General features: G+C 38.1%; 1 protein-coding gene across 1 annotated transcript in view; it reads right to left on the bottom strand.

The window, feature by feature from the left end:
* Positions 1 to 16,254, bottom strand: part of LOC147610304 (short-chain dehydrogenase/reductase 1-like) — a 109,266-nt gene extending 93,012 nt beyond the window's left edge. The window contains exons 1-2 of the mRNA XM_086786550.1: positions 15,915 to 16,254; positions 15,418 to 15,521 (exon numbers count right to left, since the gene is read on the bottom strand). Of these exons, the coding sequence (XP_086642676.1) occupies positions 15,418 to 15,521; positions 15,915 to 16,254 (444 nt within the window). The remainder of the gene's footprint in view (positions 1 to 15,417; positions 15,522 to 15,914) is intronic.
* Positions 16,255 to 16,561: the final 307 nt, after the last annotated feature.

Genomic DNA, 16,561 nt, shown 5'->3' with positions numbered 1-16,561 from the left:
TAGCCCTCAACAACTTATTCGCTTCTGTTAACAAGGCAACTCTTTGCACCACACCTAACCTTCTTAACTTTCAAACCACAAGCTTTTCTTCTACCTTTAACTCAATATGATGCTCAATATCCCTTACTCCTATGATTTCTGAATACCTAGTGTGATGAAAAGAGTGGGATACCTTTTAAGAATGTCGATGTAGGCCTCTTGTTCTTCTCGTGATAGGTCTGATACCAGCATTTTCTTCAATCTGTGCATTTGTTGATTGTAGTGTCCCTAGCTCCTCTTTAGCTTCCCCATTTTGGAAATTAAGGCCCATGACATCAAATGAACTATCATTATCTAATATCAGTACTAAATGCTTCTTCCTCAGTCTTAGTGTGGTTGAGTATTCACTACTCTCTTCATCTACTATGGTTTCATATCTCAAATCCACTTCTTTACCCTTGCACATATCATAATTAATTTTTTGTCTAGAAGAGCCCTTAGATCCATATGGATTTAGCACCAACATTCCCATTCTCCACCTTTGATCTGCATTCATGGCTATGAGTCAAGGCCTTCCTAGTATAATTGGGTAGCCCTCCCCTTCGCTAGAAATCACATACATGTCAACTTCCACTTCTACTGCACAAACCGTGATTCTCATGTCCTTAACTACACCCAAACACTTTATGTTGGAGTTTTTGGCCAAAGTTACCTTGAATGTGGATGGAGAATTGACCTCTAGACCTAGCCTATACATAGTCCTCTTTGACATTTGCATGATTATCTCTTGGTATGAATAACTTTCTAGAGAGAGAAACTTATGCGTTAATTCTAGAGCGAGAAAATCATGATTTTTTTCGGGGGTTTATAGTGGTTTTTGAATCTGATCTATGTGGATGGGGTTTTATAGTGGTTTTTGAATCCCATTTGTGTGCAGGAACCCAAACCGCACGGGGTGGGGATCCACACTTGGGGCCTCGCCTGCGGATGTCCGAATGAGAGGCTAGCTGGGAGGTTCCTCCGAAACCGAGCCCGAAAAGACTCCCCTCGCCCGGAAGACACGGGAGATTCCGCCATGGGAAAATCTTCTAACGGGGGAATTATTCTAACGTGTAAAAGTCTTAGCTAGTTAAATCGTGTCCTTTTTCGCTAAAGCAGTTTGGAACTGTAGCACATTTTTATGTGGTTTTCTTAATCCCCGCCGAAGATTTGGTGTTTGACTTACTTATTACCTTCTTAGCCCCTCCCAGGGTGGGCAAAAGTCAACACTTTATGATACCCTCTTACACCCCTTTTACACATCATAAAGTGGATTCTATTTAACTCACTAGGCATCTTCTTATGGAATGCACATTAGCCGCTAATGAGTTGTGAAAATTAGTGATTAAGAATTAATCCAAGATTAAACTTATCACTAATTTTTGTTCCTTTTGGTATGGTACTCAACATGCACTCTATACACTTCTAATCACTTTTTCTAGACTCACATTAACCCCAAAACCACTAAAATATCTATTTTTGTATTTTTCCAATATCTTTAATAACCACTTTCCTAATGTCAAAACCGTTCCAACTAGTGTCTTTAGTGAAAATTCAGAGTTTTTAATTAATTCTTTGATGATTAAGCTAACTTAAATGCATTCTAACACTCTAATCTACTCAAATGTAATAAAAAACTCATTAAAAGTCCAAAGTTAGCATCTAAAGTCTATGTTAAAAAATACAAAAGAGAAAAGCTTCCACTAAAATGCTTAATGTGGTGATGCAAATGTTGTATTCTAAGCATAGTTTAACCTAAGTGGATGCTACATGTACCATTACAACTAATCTAAACATAACAAAACAACAAATTAAGCTAAATAACATTCTTTTCAACACAAAAAAGAGAGCAAAAACTTCACAAATCTCCATGAAACCAACTTTTTTCTATGGTTATCCACCACTAAAGATTATGGGCAATGAGTTATATGTAGATTTAGAAAATAAAAAAAAATAAAAAAGCCAAGGGATTACTCCTCAGTAGAGCAATGCAAAAAATGTATGGCTTTTTTTCAGTCACTCCTAGAAACACATTCAAAGGAACTTACCTTTGCGAGCTACAATCATTGTGGGGATATTTCTAATGCCATGCTCAAGCACACTACTTTAAGAGCTCCACACCTCCATGGTGGCTAGTAGTAGTTTTCGTTATCGTCTCCTATGAGCATTGTCACATTGTCACGTTGTAGACACTTACAGGTCCTTGTCCCTTCTATTAGAGAAGGTAATTAGCAAGAGAAATACTCTATTATATAATGGGAGAGTATGTTACATTATGAGAGAACGTGACTTATATACAAGGCCGTAAGTGTTCACACATAGTTAAAATTGTGGCCAACTGGTCACCCAAGGCCCATAAGTGGTCTATTTCTTATACAATGTTTAATCTCATAATACATGTGTAAAGTACATTTATAAGGAATTCATTCTAGTTTGTTTCCACATGCTCATCGAGTGAGAATTGCCAGAAGTATTATGTTGGACCACTTTGTTAGGGTGCTTGTCCAGGTTATAGATTTGGGACACCATTACTTCATAGATTGATCATATGCGCTTTTGGTGTCTCCATAGTTTCTATTTGATGTAGAATCATAGAAAAAACTCATGTTAACCCCAAAATGGGTTAGCATTATCCTTGAGATGTGGATTGGCTTGGTTATGCCCAACTCTAAGCCTGGTCCTATGTTGGTTGTTGCAACCCCCCTTTCCATTTCAAATGACATCCTTAGCATGTGTTACATAGTAGTGGAATGTAAGCAGATGGTTGTGTAAAACCTTGTTTTTTGGGGTATGAGGTATCTTGCCCTATGCGGTTGAGTTATACGTTTTCTAATAGCATTCTCAATAATCCACCAATCATACAATCGATCCTTTAAGAAACATACTTGCATGGTGTTCATCTTGAACTTCTTCATAAAGTCTTCATCACTAAAGGTAATATTAAATTGTGCAATTAATGCCATTGCCTCGCGCTTATGTATGATATATTTCAAATTTGACCTACTTGTTGTCACCACTTGAATCTGGCCTAGCTTTGAGATGACAAGCTTGCTATGGTTGAGGACACTTTATGTAAATGCTCTCATGGAGATTAGTTTCTATTAAGGTAGTCCCTGATACTGGCTCTGTACCCTTACCCATGTTCCCTTCAAAATAAAAAAGAACTAAAACTTGGTTCCGTGGTAAAGGGGCTTCTATAATGAACTCTTGTGGAGAGCGGGACTCATTCTTGTGCTATCGGCACTTGTTGTTGGATGTATTAAGAAACATTGTCCCTTGGTGTAATAACAAAAGGGACATGTCCGATTACTCTTAACTGCGGTTGTTGGTGGGTGGTTTATTGGTCATGTTTAGCTTGGGATAAACCCAACTTAGGATTGACACCAAATGTTTGAAACATAGTGGCATTTGACATGGTTTGGCCATTTCTTGAGGGAGCGAACCTTGAGGCTCCTAGTTTGAATCCACTCCTTCACTAAAGCTTTACCTAAAAATAGGGAGACTTAATGTCTTCTTCATAAAATTTATGGTGGTGAATTCAAAGCTCTGAGGACTAGTGGCGGCTCCTGTTTCCAGGTGTTCCAATGTTCCTCTGCTCATGTTTATGTGTGTCTCATTGGCTCATTTCTTCCCAAAGCTCCTCACTTGAGGTTGATTTAAAGGAGTCTAGTCTTCTTAATTGGGAAACTCTCTATTGAGTACTAGTTTGTTGGGGGTTTTGAGGAAGTGTGGTTTGATGTACTCTAGTTGACTATATTGTTGTTTCCAACAATATAGTGGTGGTGAATTCGAAGCTCCGAGGACTAGTGGCGGCTCCTGTTTCCAGGTGTTCCAATGTTCCTCTACTCATGTCTATGTGTGTCTCATTGGCTCATTTCTTCCAAATCTCCTCACTTGAGGTTGATTTAAAGGAGTCTAGCCTTCTTAATTGGGAAAGTCTCTGCTGAGTACTAGTTTGTTGGGGGTTTTGAGGAAGTGTGGTTTTATGTACTATAGTTGACTATATTGTTGTTTCCAACAATTTTTAGTCTAGATTAGGTTCGCATGAAATGCTTTTAGTGCTTCTAGAGTAGATTTAAAAATGGTTTCAGGACACATTTTTTTCTATGCTCACATCCACAGGCTCATGTGTCTAGGTTCATGCCTTTAGACTCATGTCTAGAGATTCATGTGTACAAGCTCATGTGTCCAGGTTTATGTGGTTTATGTATACACATTCACGTATGTAGGCTCACATCTTTTTTACATGAACTTGGCTCACATACTTCCCTTTTATGAAAGAATCCTACCTAGGACATGAAAATCTATGAACTCTTATGATAGGGTTGGTGTGCACTTCTTATTGGGTAATAATTATACTTTAAGGACAAGAATTTTCCTTGAAATTTGTAATAACGAGTATAGATTGTATGACGGGAAAATCTTCCAAGGACATGAGTAGGCATGTCCTTTACAAGATACCTACCTTTAGACTCACGTCTGCAAGTTTACATGTTCAGGCTCATAGCTTAGGTGTGCAGGCTCGTGTCTCACATGTCTAGATTCACAGTATATGTGTCCATGCTCATATCTTTTGTGTGGGACTGTGGGTTCACATTATACCTTTGGGAGTTTTCGATGGGATCCTTGGAATGGATTGGCTGCACAAAAGCAAGTTGACATTCACTGTCATAATGGAACCATTTCTTTCCGTGACCTCCATGGAAACAAGATTCAAGGAACCGAAATTTCAAGATCCCCAAGTCTACATTTAGTAAAGGCTTCTAAGTTACTAAAAGGACTTAGAATGAAGCAGCGCATTTATCTTGTCAAAATGAATCCGGTAGACTCAAAGTTAAAAGCTAAAGAACCTGAATGGTTAAGTGATTATAATGATTTATTCCCACCACAGCTAACAGAGATGCCTCCAATTCGGGAAGTAGATCATGTGATAGAATTGACCCTTGAAGCTCAGCCATAGTAGCCCTACAAAATGCCAGTTCCTGAAGCCATTGAACTCAAGGAATAGCTTAGATAGCTGTTAGAACAAGGGTTTGTAAGACCCAGTGTTTTACCTTGGGGTGGTGTGCCAGTTCTCTTTCAGAAAAAGAAAGATGGAATGCTAAGACTCTGTGTGAACTAAAAAGGTCTCAACCAACTGACAGTTAAGAATAAGTATCCTATCCCAAGAATTGATGAGCTTCTGGATAGGCTAAGTGGAGCCCAGATCTTCACAAAGATAGATCTCAAATCAGGGTATTATCAGATCAGGAGTAATGAGCAAGATATCCCAAAGACAGCCATCAATACTCGGTACGGGCATTTTCGGTATGGGCATTATGAATTCACTGTCATGCCGTTTGGATTGACAAATGCCCCAGCTACATTCAATCGATTAATGCAGGACATTCTCAGAGAATACTTGGATGATTTTGTTCTTGTTTTCTTTGATGATATTCTGATTTACTCAAAGAATGCAGCTGACCATGAAGCACATGTCAGAAAAGTTCTTGAGATTCTAAGGAAGCACCAACTCTTTGCAAAAAAGAGCAAATGCACTTTCTCTGCTGACCATGTTAAATACTTGGGCTTTTTGGTATCCAAAGATGGAATTTCTCTAGATTCCGCTAAATTCTAAGCAGTCATAGATTAGCCTGAACCAAAGACAGTGAAAGAAGTCAGAGGATTCTTGGGATTGACTAGTTGGTATAGGATTTTTATACTAAAGTATGCTCTCATAGCTTTCCCCTGACTAATCTTCTCAAGAAGAATATCCAGTTTCAATGGTCTGCTAGGTGTCAGAGTGCTTTTGATTGGCTGAAGACCGCCACATTGGTAACCAATCCCATTCTAAAATTGCCAGAATTCTCTCTACCCTTTGAGGTAGTAAACTGATGCCAGTGGTTTTGCCCTGGGAGGTGCACTCATACAAGAAGGTCATGCAGTGGCCTATGAATCCCGAAAACTCAGAACACATGAGAAGAATTATGTTGTCCATGACCTGGAACTACTTTCAATAGTATATGCCCTGAAGTTGTGGAGACATTACCTACTGGGTCAAAGATTCACTTTGATGACAGATCATCAGAGCTTAAAGTGGATCTTCACTCAGAAGGATCTCAACATGCGCCAAAGAAGGTGGATGCAGACCCTGTAGGAATTTGATTTTGAAATCAAGTAGTACCACCCAGGCAAAGAAAATGTGGTAGCAGATGCCCTCAGCAGAAAAGCCTCCTTTCTTGCAATTACTGTAGTGTCAAATCCTTTGGGAGAATATCATGCAGGATAGATTTTTTAGCCCTATTGCTACCCTACTTATGCAGGAAAGAAGAACTCCACAGGAGTTGAACCAAGTTCAAGGGTACAGCCTGGATGATGGAATTATGTATTATAATCGCAGGTTATGCATTCCCAAAATGATGAGGGAACTAAGGGTCAAATTCTGAATGAAGCCCATGATTGACAGCCTTATCGCAGGACATCCAGGTTTCATCAAAACCTAAATGTCTGTGAAGAAAAGCTACTTTTGGCCTAGTCTAAAAAAGGATGTGCTTAATCATGTACGTCAATGTCTGACGTGTCAGAAAGTCAATGTCTGACGTGTCAGAAAGTCAAGGCCAAGAGAGTAAAAATGCCTGGGAAGTTACATCCATTAGACATCCCCCAGATGACGTGTCTAAAAAAGGATGTGCTTAATCATGTACGTCAATGTCTGACGTGTCAGAAAGTCAAGGCCGAGAGAGTAAAAATGCCTGGGAAGTTACATCCATTAGACATCCCCCAGATGAAGTGGGAATGCATCAGTATGGATTTTATTACTGGATTACCCTCAGTGCAATCTGGTTACAACTTCCTCTTCGTGGTAGTTGATAGACTAACCAAAGTCGCCCATCTGATTCCAGTAAAAGAAACCTACACTGCAGTGGATGCGGCCAAAGTGTTCCTCAAAGGAATCTTCAGATTGCATGGCCTACCCAGAAGAATAGTAAGTGATCGAGATCCCAAATTCACGTCAAGATTCTGGACTGCATTTTTCGAAGTAGTAGGAACTTTCTTGAATCTCAACACAGCTTACCACCCCGAGACTGATGGTCAAACTGAAAGGGTGAACCAAGTAATCGAAGATATACTTCGATCATGCTGTGGTGGCAGGGAACCCAAGAAGTGGCTAAGCTATCTGCACCTAGTCGAGTTCACCTACAATGCTTCTTATCACAGAAGTATTGGGATGAGCCCTTTCAAATTCTTGTATGTGTTTAAATTTGAGCATAATGATGAGCTATGGTGGATCAAACACTAGAATCAACATCATTAACAAAGTGATTAGCAAATAATTAAGATGTAATTAGTGAATAATTAGCAAATAGATTAATGTAGACATGGATACTCAAAAACCAGCAAATTCTCATTAGGGCTATGCCTCAATTTATAGATTTTACATCAAGCATCAAATCCCATTGATTTCTCCATGATTCACTCCCAGAATATCTCCACCTCTTGCCTGATTCTCTCCACCTCTTCTCTTTTCCCTGAATATCTCCCAGAATAACTTCACACTCCTAAATTCTCTCATGCTACCCTTTATTCTCTCCCAGTAGATTCTTCTCACCTTTTCACAGGTTCTTTCACAATTACACCTCCTCTTTTACAGCCTCTAACCAAGGGCTTGTTCCCGTACACACCCTATTCACTTGTATATTTCAACACCTCCCCTCAAGTGAATAATCCTAGCACACCTGGACCCTATACCAAGTTTCCCTCTTACTTGATAGCCCGCGACCAGTGCCTCAAGTCCCTAAACTCCATAGTCCTTGACACTCTCTCTCTCTATGTTTCCAAGGCTACTATAAGTGCCCGCGACCTTGACTAAAGTGCTCACACATACATCTACCACGTGGCCTACATCATCGGTGGCTCAGAGGTGGTTTTACTTTATTGGGACAGGTTACATTGGGTTGTGGGGTCTCTCTCTCTCTCTCTCTCAGAAAAGATGATCCGACTCCACTTCCTTTGGAGCCTCCATGAAGTTTGCCGATGTCGTTCCTTCTTCACTGGGTTTGCTGTAGCAGTCTTTTGCCATGTGTCCTGGCTTTCCACATTTGTGGCAAGTGAAGGTCCTCCCTCCTACTCTGCATCTTCCTCGTCCTCGTCCTCGAGAGAATCCTCCTCGAGTGAAGAATGCTTTTTCCTCTCCTGCTGTTGAGTCGAGCCCTTTCTTCTCTTTGCCTCTGCTCCCTTGCTCTAGTAGAGCTGCTTCTATCTCATGTATCTTCAATTCAAGTACATTCTTTAGTGTTGCTACAATGTTTTCATAATATCCTTTGTCCACACTCTTCAGAAGTACAGCTAATGCTTCATTGTCTTCTACCTTTTTGCCAATAGCTGTCTGCCAGCTGTTGCTTAATGCTTTTATATTTGTTCAAGTGTGTGATTAAAGTTTCACTTTCCTTTATGTCCAATTTGTAGAATTGCATTAACAGATTTATCTTTGAATTTTTTGCTTATGTACCAAATAATTTATTGAGTTCATCCCATGCATCTTTTGCCCATTGTATCCCTGTGATGTGATGAATGATTTCATCATTTAAACTGAGTGCAATAAGTCCCAATGCTTTTTCATTCCTGCTCTTCCACTCATTTTCCCCTCTCTCTGGGCATTCATCTCTCCCTTCAACTAATCCCCACATGGTTTTTTCTCATCAGCAACAAATACATGGTTTTTGTCTGCCATGTATAAAATTGTTCCCCATTAAATTTGGCTATTTCCTATGCTGAACTCATGGTGATGTGAAGGGGGTCTTACCTCTTGATCCAATTTCAAGATTCAAGGGCAGTGTCTACCCTTTTACAACTCAATCTGGTGTTTAATAGATGATTACAATAATTTTATCAGCATAAAATCACCAGAAATTACATTAAATTAAGGGTAACCAATTTGTACGGGATGGTTGGAGTATCAAACCAACTCTGATTTGCAATCTGAAGCTATAGGGATCTGTATCAGATACCTAATGGTTAATTTAAACCCTCAATTGCACCAAAATACAATGATTAGCACTGATTAATCACTGATTAGCAAATTAATGCTCTGTTATGTGTGCAAAAAACAGAGTATGCGGGGAGTCCAGATCTAGTACCTTACACTTAAAATGAGCTCAAATGCTTTCAAAGGCATCAATAGCAATGAGTTTAGTAGAGGATTAAGCCAAGAAACACAAGATTTGACCAAATACTGAAAGCTTAATCTCTGTTTTACCAAAGTCACCTACAGATTTGATGAAGAGCTTGGATCTCAATGTAGACTTGATGAAACTGAATTCTGTCTTCACCAGCTTGTAGAGCATGCTTGAATACACCTTGGGCTAGGAGGAATTAGAAGCATTTGATTTGATGAAGGAGAAATCTGCAATTTACTCAGGAAAAAAATGCGCCGACCAAAACATCGATTTCTGCTTCCTTCGTTGGCGGTTTGCTGCGCCGTCTTGATGGGCTTGAAGCCAAGAATGTTTACTATGTTGGGCTAGAAGCACAAGACCTAATTTAGAGTGTACAAGCTCAATGGAGTCCTCCACTAGCTGGGGGTGAAGGGGGGAAGTGAAAACTAACTAAAATTTTGATTATTTGCTAATTATCTAATAATCCTAATTAATTAACTAATGGGCTCATAAACCTGATGGATTCTAGGCATGGCTTTGATACCATGTTGAAATTTGAGCATAATGATGAGCTATGGTGGATCAAACACTAGAATCAACATCATTAACAAAGTGATTATTAGCAAATAATTAAGACGTAATTAGTGAATAATTAGCAAATAGATTAATGTAGGCATGGATACTCAAAAACCAACAAATTCTCATTAGGGCTATGCCTCAATTTATAGAGTTTACATCAAGCATCAAATCCCATTGATTTCTCCATGATTCACTCCCAGAATATCTCCACCTCTTGCCTGATTCTCTCCACCTCTTCTCTTTTCCCTGAATATCTCCCAGAATAACTCCACACTCCTAAATTCTCTCATGCTACCCTTTATTCTCTCCCAGTAGATTCTTCTCACCTTTTCACAGGTTCTTTCACAATTACATCTCCTCTTTTACAGCCTCTAACCAAGGGCTTGTTCCCGCACGCACCCTATTCACTTGTATATTTCAATAGTATGGACAAGATTGCTTAACTCCATTAACTTGGTCCGACCCATTCATTAGGGTCGAGATGTCCAGGAAAATCTCTCATTACTTTAATATGACATTATTTTAGCTGAAGATATAGGTTTAGGAGAATTAACCCTTATTAAACAAAATACCAAGCGAGATGCTAACCCAACCATCATTATGGGCATTTTGAGGGGGGATCTAATATTATTAATAACTAACCCACAAGATATCTTATTTTATCCTTTGCATCCAATAGTCCTCATCCTCTGTAGTTGGTGTTGTGTCTTACAAAATTCAAAAATTATGAACAACAGGGTTGTTCAAAAATTATGAACAACAGGGTTGACAAACTGGACTTGTTTGTTCCTGATGACATACTAGCAACACCAGCCAACTACGAGGTTGTGGCTAATACTTATCAATGGGTAATCAGTCACGGGTGGTTAGAAGTATATAATACTCCCCAACATTTAAATCTTTGTGACTCTACCTTATATCACCCAGTGGGCATCCTTAAGCTATATACTAATATCCATAAGCATTTAGAGGCTATGCTTACCAACACAAGCAACAATTTTGATGCAACTCACATAAATTACCCAAATGTGGATAACGAAGAAATCCCTGACATTCAAACCTTTTTCCAAGCTCATAAACCTAGCCACCCACCCCCTAGTTTGGGTCACGGTGAGGATGAGGGTCCATCTTCTTTTTTCAAAAACACCTACCTTGTGTATACTAATATCGCCACTAGGCTTCTTGATCCCTATCTGTGAGATCCCACTGCCCCCTCTGGATTCTCGGATGGTAGTAGAGCGGAAGCAGCTTTCTCTTGCGCGGGGCAAGGTTTCCCACTCGGGGCCTCGCCCTTGAATGCCCGGGCACGAGACTAGGCTGGTGGTCATTCCGAAAACCGAAACCGGGAAAATTTCCCATGCCTGAAAAACGAGGACGATTCCACCATTTATATTTTCTTAACGAATTTTTCTAACGAGATCAAGATACTGAACTAACCTTCATCTGAATAAACCAGATAGACGGGAAACTATTACAGACTTAACTTGAAGGAATCAATGCTTTTTTCTGATTGAATCAGGCACAGCCGTTGATCTATTCATTAGAGAAGTCTTCAGGTTATTATTTAACTATTCGAGTTCTAAGCGTGTTCCTATTGATTAATTTTATTATTAAAACTCTACTAATTCCAGCCTAACCCCATCCGGCCCATGGGTTAGCCACCACCGAACCATTGGAATTGGTAGAGCCAGACAAGTACTCACCCACCCATAATTGAATGCCTTTCTTAACTTTTGCTTTAGAATACAGATACGCACACACTCCTCTTTAAACTTTAATTTATAAAACAATCCATTGACAAATAATTATTGGTTACAGATGTCATAACTCAAAATTTCCATTCAATCCTTGTTTCTCACAAAAATAGTATCACTCTGGACTCTCTGTTAAGACCAGCAGGTCAGCCAACGAGATCCAGTAACAGATTACAATAAGTTTCTCGTCATCATACATATATATCTTCCATGACATACGCATAGGTGTCCTTGGCACCGCGAGCCCATGCATCGCCTGGTCAGAACCCTCCAGGATCCTCCTTAGGTGTCCTGGCACTTCACTCAGGGACCGCTTCGTCGGCCCTCGCCCATCGTACCAGAAGCACACCATTTTATACCATACCCAAGCTAGTCAAGACCTAGGCAGGTTTTTGTCGCGTGAGCCGTCCTTTGAACACTCCCCGCCAGCTGTTGCAACCGAACTTCCCTTAGAAAAACACATATACCAAATGATCCCTCCAGCATTCTGGCGTAAGACAGTCCTTTAAGAAAACAGGGTTTTTATGCAAGTTTTCAGTTTTGATTTTCTTTTGAGTACAATGAGTATATCTTAATTCCGTATCCCAAGACTTCTAGATCATAGGTCTGGATTCCCTAGAAGAATTCCTCGAATTCTGTAATCTTGATCCTCTGATCAAAAATCAAAGATCTCAACTTAGTTTCTGATTTAATGGGTGATTTGAGTGTAGATTACTGAACTGGTCACGTCGTTTATTCTTGAAACTGACGAAGGAGTTACGTCTTGGTCATAGCCTGATTCAGGGTTTGAGTCTGGAAAGGTTCTCCTTGAACTATCTTTCTCGAAGGGTAATTTTTCAATTACTACTTACTGAATTTCATTCATTGAGTATTTTGCTTAACTGAATTCAAAACTAGTCACGAATTCCTATGAGGAATAAATTAATCATTTATCTAAAATTTCAACTTCGATAGTTTTTTTGAATTTTCTCATTACCATCCTAGAGAATATGAAACGTATAATTTTCCTTCACTGAGTATTTACTTATTCATTTTTTCAATATTCATGGGATTTAAACATAGGATTAAAGTGAACTTTTATTTTGATATAAAAATTTTATGTATGCATCTATTTATGCATAAAATCCAACTTCTATGGAAATAACACTTTTATAAAAAAGAAAATCCTTTTATGCATCTATTTATGCATAAAATCAATATTGATGAAAGTAACACTTTTATAATAAAAAAATCCTTTTATGCATCTATTTATGCATAAAAATCAATATTGATGAAAGTAACACTTTTATAATAAAAAGATTCTTTTATGCATCATTATATGCATAAAAATCAATATAGTAAAAGTAACACTTTTATAATTAAAAAAAATCTTTTATGCATAAAAATCAATATTAGTGAAAGTAACACTTTTATAATAAAAAAATCTTTTATGCATAAAAATAAATATTAGTGAAAGTAACACTTTTATAATAAAGAAAATTCTTTTATGCATCTATTTATGCATAAAAATCAATATTAGTGAAAGTAACACTTTTATAATAATACAAAATTCTTTTATGCATCATTTTATTCATAAAAATCAATATTAGTGAAAGTAACCCTTTTATAATAAAAAAAATTCTTTTATGCATCATTTTATGCATAAAAATCCATTTTGATGAAAGTAACACTTTTATAATAAAAAAATATTCTTTTATGCATCTATTTATGCATAAATTTCATTTTGATGAAAGTAACACTTTTGTAATAAAAACAAATTAACCAATATGCATCTTTCTATGCATAGAACTTAAATCTAATGAAAATCACTCTTTTATATAAAAAAAATAACCAATATGCATCTTTCTATGCATAGAATTTATATCTAATGAAAATCACTCTTTTATAATAAAAAAATAACCAATATGCATCTTTCTATGCATAGAATTTATATCTAATGAAAATCACTCTTTTCTAATAAAAAATAACCAATATGCATCTTTCTATGCATAGAAATTAAATTTAATGGAAATAACACTTTTAGAATAAATATATTTCTACTATGCATTTTTCTATGCATAGAATGAAAATGAAACTTTTAGAATACACAAACAATAGGGATTATTCTTTTAGAATAATAAAAGATGAAACTTATTTCACAAAATTTTAGAAAATTTCACCATAACCCCCTTTGTATGGTTGACCGTTTTTCAATTTTTCCTACTTTAATTTACTTAAAAATTAACCCCAATTGGTTAAGCATTTTAGACTAATCAATTTTCACTTTTAAAAGAGAACAATAGGAATAGTTTTATTCCAATAATTAGATTACTTAACTACGATAGAGAAGGGCTGATTTTAAGAATGAGGCCGGGAGGAAAGCCTTTCCAACAAGGCATAGCATCCATTTATCATTTCAAACAAAACAAAAATTAGAAAACCATTAAAAGAATAAAGAAAAATATAAGATTTCTAACTTACATGAATTCTGGGAGCTTTCCTTTGGCTTGATGGTTTGAGGGATCTACTCTTGTTTGCAACAAGAGTGGCCACCAAATCTTTAGAAGAGGGAATGGTCAAAAACTAGTGAATTATTAAGAAATTCACAGTTCTTGGCTCTTGGGAGGAGTAGAGTAACAGTGCATAAAACACTATTAAGATTCAACAAAGGGGGAGGCTTCTGTTTATAGGAAAAAGTGAGCTCCTAACCAAGCAAACTAGTTCTAGAATTTTCCAGATCAGTTTGGTCATTTTTGACCATTTTTAGGTCAGTTTAGCTTACTTTTTGGAACTAGACTTGAATTAGGAGAGAGGAGAGATGAAATATCTCAGTTTTTGAGAATTTAAAACTCCACCACACATGTGAAATAGGCGCCTCCTTCATGAGGGGGGAATTCCCATTGTGAGGTGTCAAAAATCCATTTTTTTAGTATTTCCTTTAGTCCTTAGTCCACTCTTCATCTTATGTGAGTATTTACTCATTTTTGGGGGGATTTTCTTTATTTCTTCTATTTATCTTCTCCACACATTTGGATGAATCTAATTGGCCTCTCAAAACCTTAATTTAAAAATTTCAGAAAATCTGGACCCCTAGGATAAGGCCTCTTGACCAGATTATACTTGATTTCTAATGCACCTTCTGAAAATCTTTTTGAACTTCTGTTTCGGGGAAACTTATTTTAATAAGAAGAGATATTTTTCTATCCAAAAATATTCAAAATCTGAATAACCTCTCTCTAGAACATTTTCTCTCTCTAGGCCAAAATAGGTAGAAACAAGATCTTTTATATTTTTGAAGAGGGATTTGATTACAGGGGAAGATACTGGACATCTTGAGAGGCTCGGGAGGAATCTTACATTCTCTCCCACTTGAAAAACGCGAGATGTCCTCATCTCGCAAAAACTGGGGGTAATCTCGTAACAGTTCGGCTTCTTTCTCTCCCAGGTGGCATCTTCAAAAGGATAGAACTTCCATTTGACCAATAATTCTCTTAGAATTCTGTTCCTAAGAACCTTTTCTCGAACATCAAGGATTTCTTCAGGTTGGAGTTCCATTTGCCCTTGGGTTGAAGAAGTTAAGATTTCATCATCAAGCACATGATTTGGGCTTCGTATATACTTTTTAAGAAGGCTGACATAAAATACATTATGTACTTTGAGATGAGAAGGTAGAAGAAGCTCGTAGGCTAAGTCACCTACTTTCTTTATAATCAGATATGGTCTACAATATCTGGGGGATAACTTCTTGTACTTCCCAAGAGATAGAGAACTTCTTTTGGGGCGTACTCGAATGAAGACCATATCTGCTTCTTCAAATTTTTTATCTGACCTCTTCTTATCTGCATACTGCTTCTGTCTATCCTGGGCAGCTTTTATATCTTTGCGAATTACTGCATCTACTGCTCCATGTCCAAAAACAAGGTAAGCATTTGATAAGGGGCCTGAGGAGTTACTGGCAATTGTCCCAATTTTGAGGCGCGCTCAAGGAGGGTACGTAAGTCATCTGTGGGCTCCAGCCTTTGACTCCTTGCTTGTGTAGCTAGTTGGCGGGCCAGTTCTAGCATACAGATATCAGCATTGCTGAGCTCTGTAGAAATGGTTATTTCTTTGATCATCCGCTCAGCATCCAGCGCTTCCAATCTTCTTGTTGCCACTTCTTGTGCTCTTCTGGTAGTAGCTTCTCTTTGATTGGCTTTAGTAATTTGAGTTACTTGTTGTGTTGCTAGTCTTTGTGCATCTTGTAATTGGTTTTCTAGTTGTGATATTGTCTCTTGGCTTCTTTGCGTCTCTTTTTGGTTGGTGATGATTATTTCATTGAGAACCGTAAATTTTTCCGCATGCGCTTTGTTGACATGCTCTCATTCCTATTGCAGTCCTTGTACTCTTTCTTGTTCTTCTTTGAGGTTTGCTGTGAGGAGCTCTATTTGTTGTCGAAGCATATCCTCATTACGCTTTGTGCTCTCCTGGTACTCTTGCATTTCCTTGGCATGCCTAGTTGTTAGGCTCTGTGTGTGAGCTATCTCCTTTTGTATCTGCTCCTTTGCTTGCTCCAGCCTTGCATTCAAGTCAGGATTCTCATTTATTTTTTGTACAATGGTTTGACTCAAAACTAAGTTATTGCTCTCCAATGCGCTGTATCTTGTTTCCTGTTCTTCTGCAGCCTGCAAACTCTTTATGATTACTTCTTTATGAGTTTCCTCTGCTGCCGTTAAAGTATCTTTCACATTTTGTATTCGTGCATTGGCCTCTTGTAGCTGCTTCCATAGGCTAGCGTTCCTGTCGTGCAGCATGTGTGTTGTCAACAAATGGCAATGCCATACCTTCTGTTCTTGTTCCCAATTTAGTACTTATGTTTGTAAGGGGATCATGGAGGAGTGTGTCAAGGCCTTCCAATGTATCCTAGAGGAATTTTTGAGAATCCACCTTCTTGAAAGAGCCAAGATGCGGCAGTGGCTCATCTTCATCCAATCTTGTTTGTTTGCTTAGCATGGACGTCTCTGGGGAGTGTGGCCTCTTACTACATTCTGCTGGCTTCTCCAATTCTTGTTGTGCACCTGATGCTTCCTCGTGTGTTGGTCCTTCCAAGGTATGATCTTT

This window comes from Cibotium barometz, chromosome 49 (assembly GCF_041138505.1).
Source record: "Cibotium barometz isolate CiBa-2024 chromosome 49, ASM4113850v1, whole genome shotgun sequence".
NCBI classification, from domain to species: Eukaryota; Viridiplantae; Streptophyta; class Polypodiopsida; order Cyatheales; family Cibotiaceae; genus Cibotium; species Cibotium barometz.
This window is presented reverse-complemented; position numbering and strand designations above follow the sequence as displayed.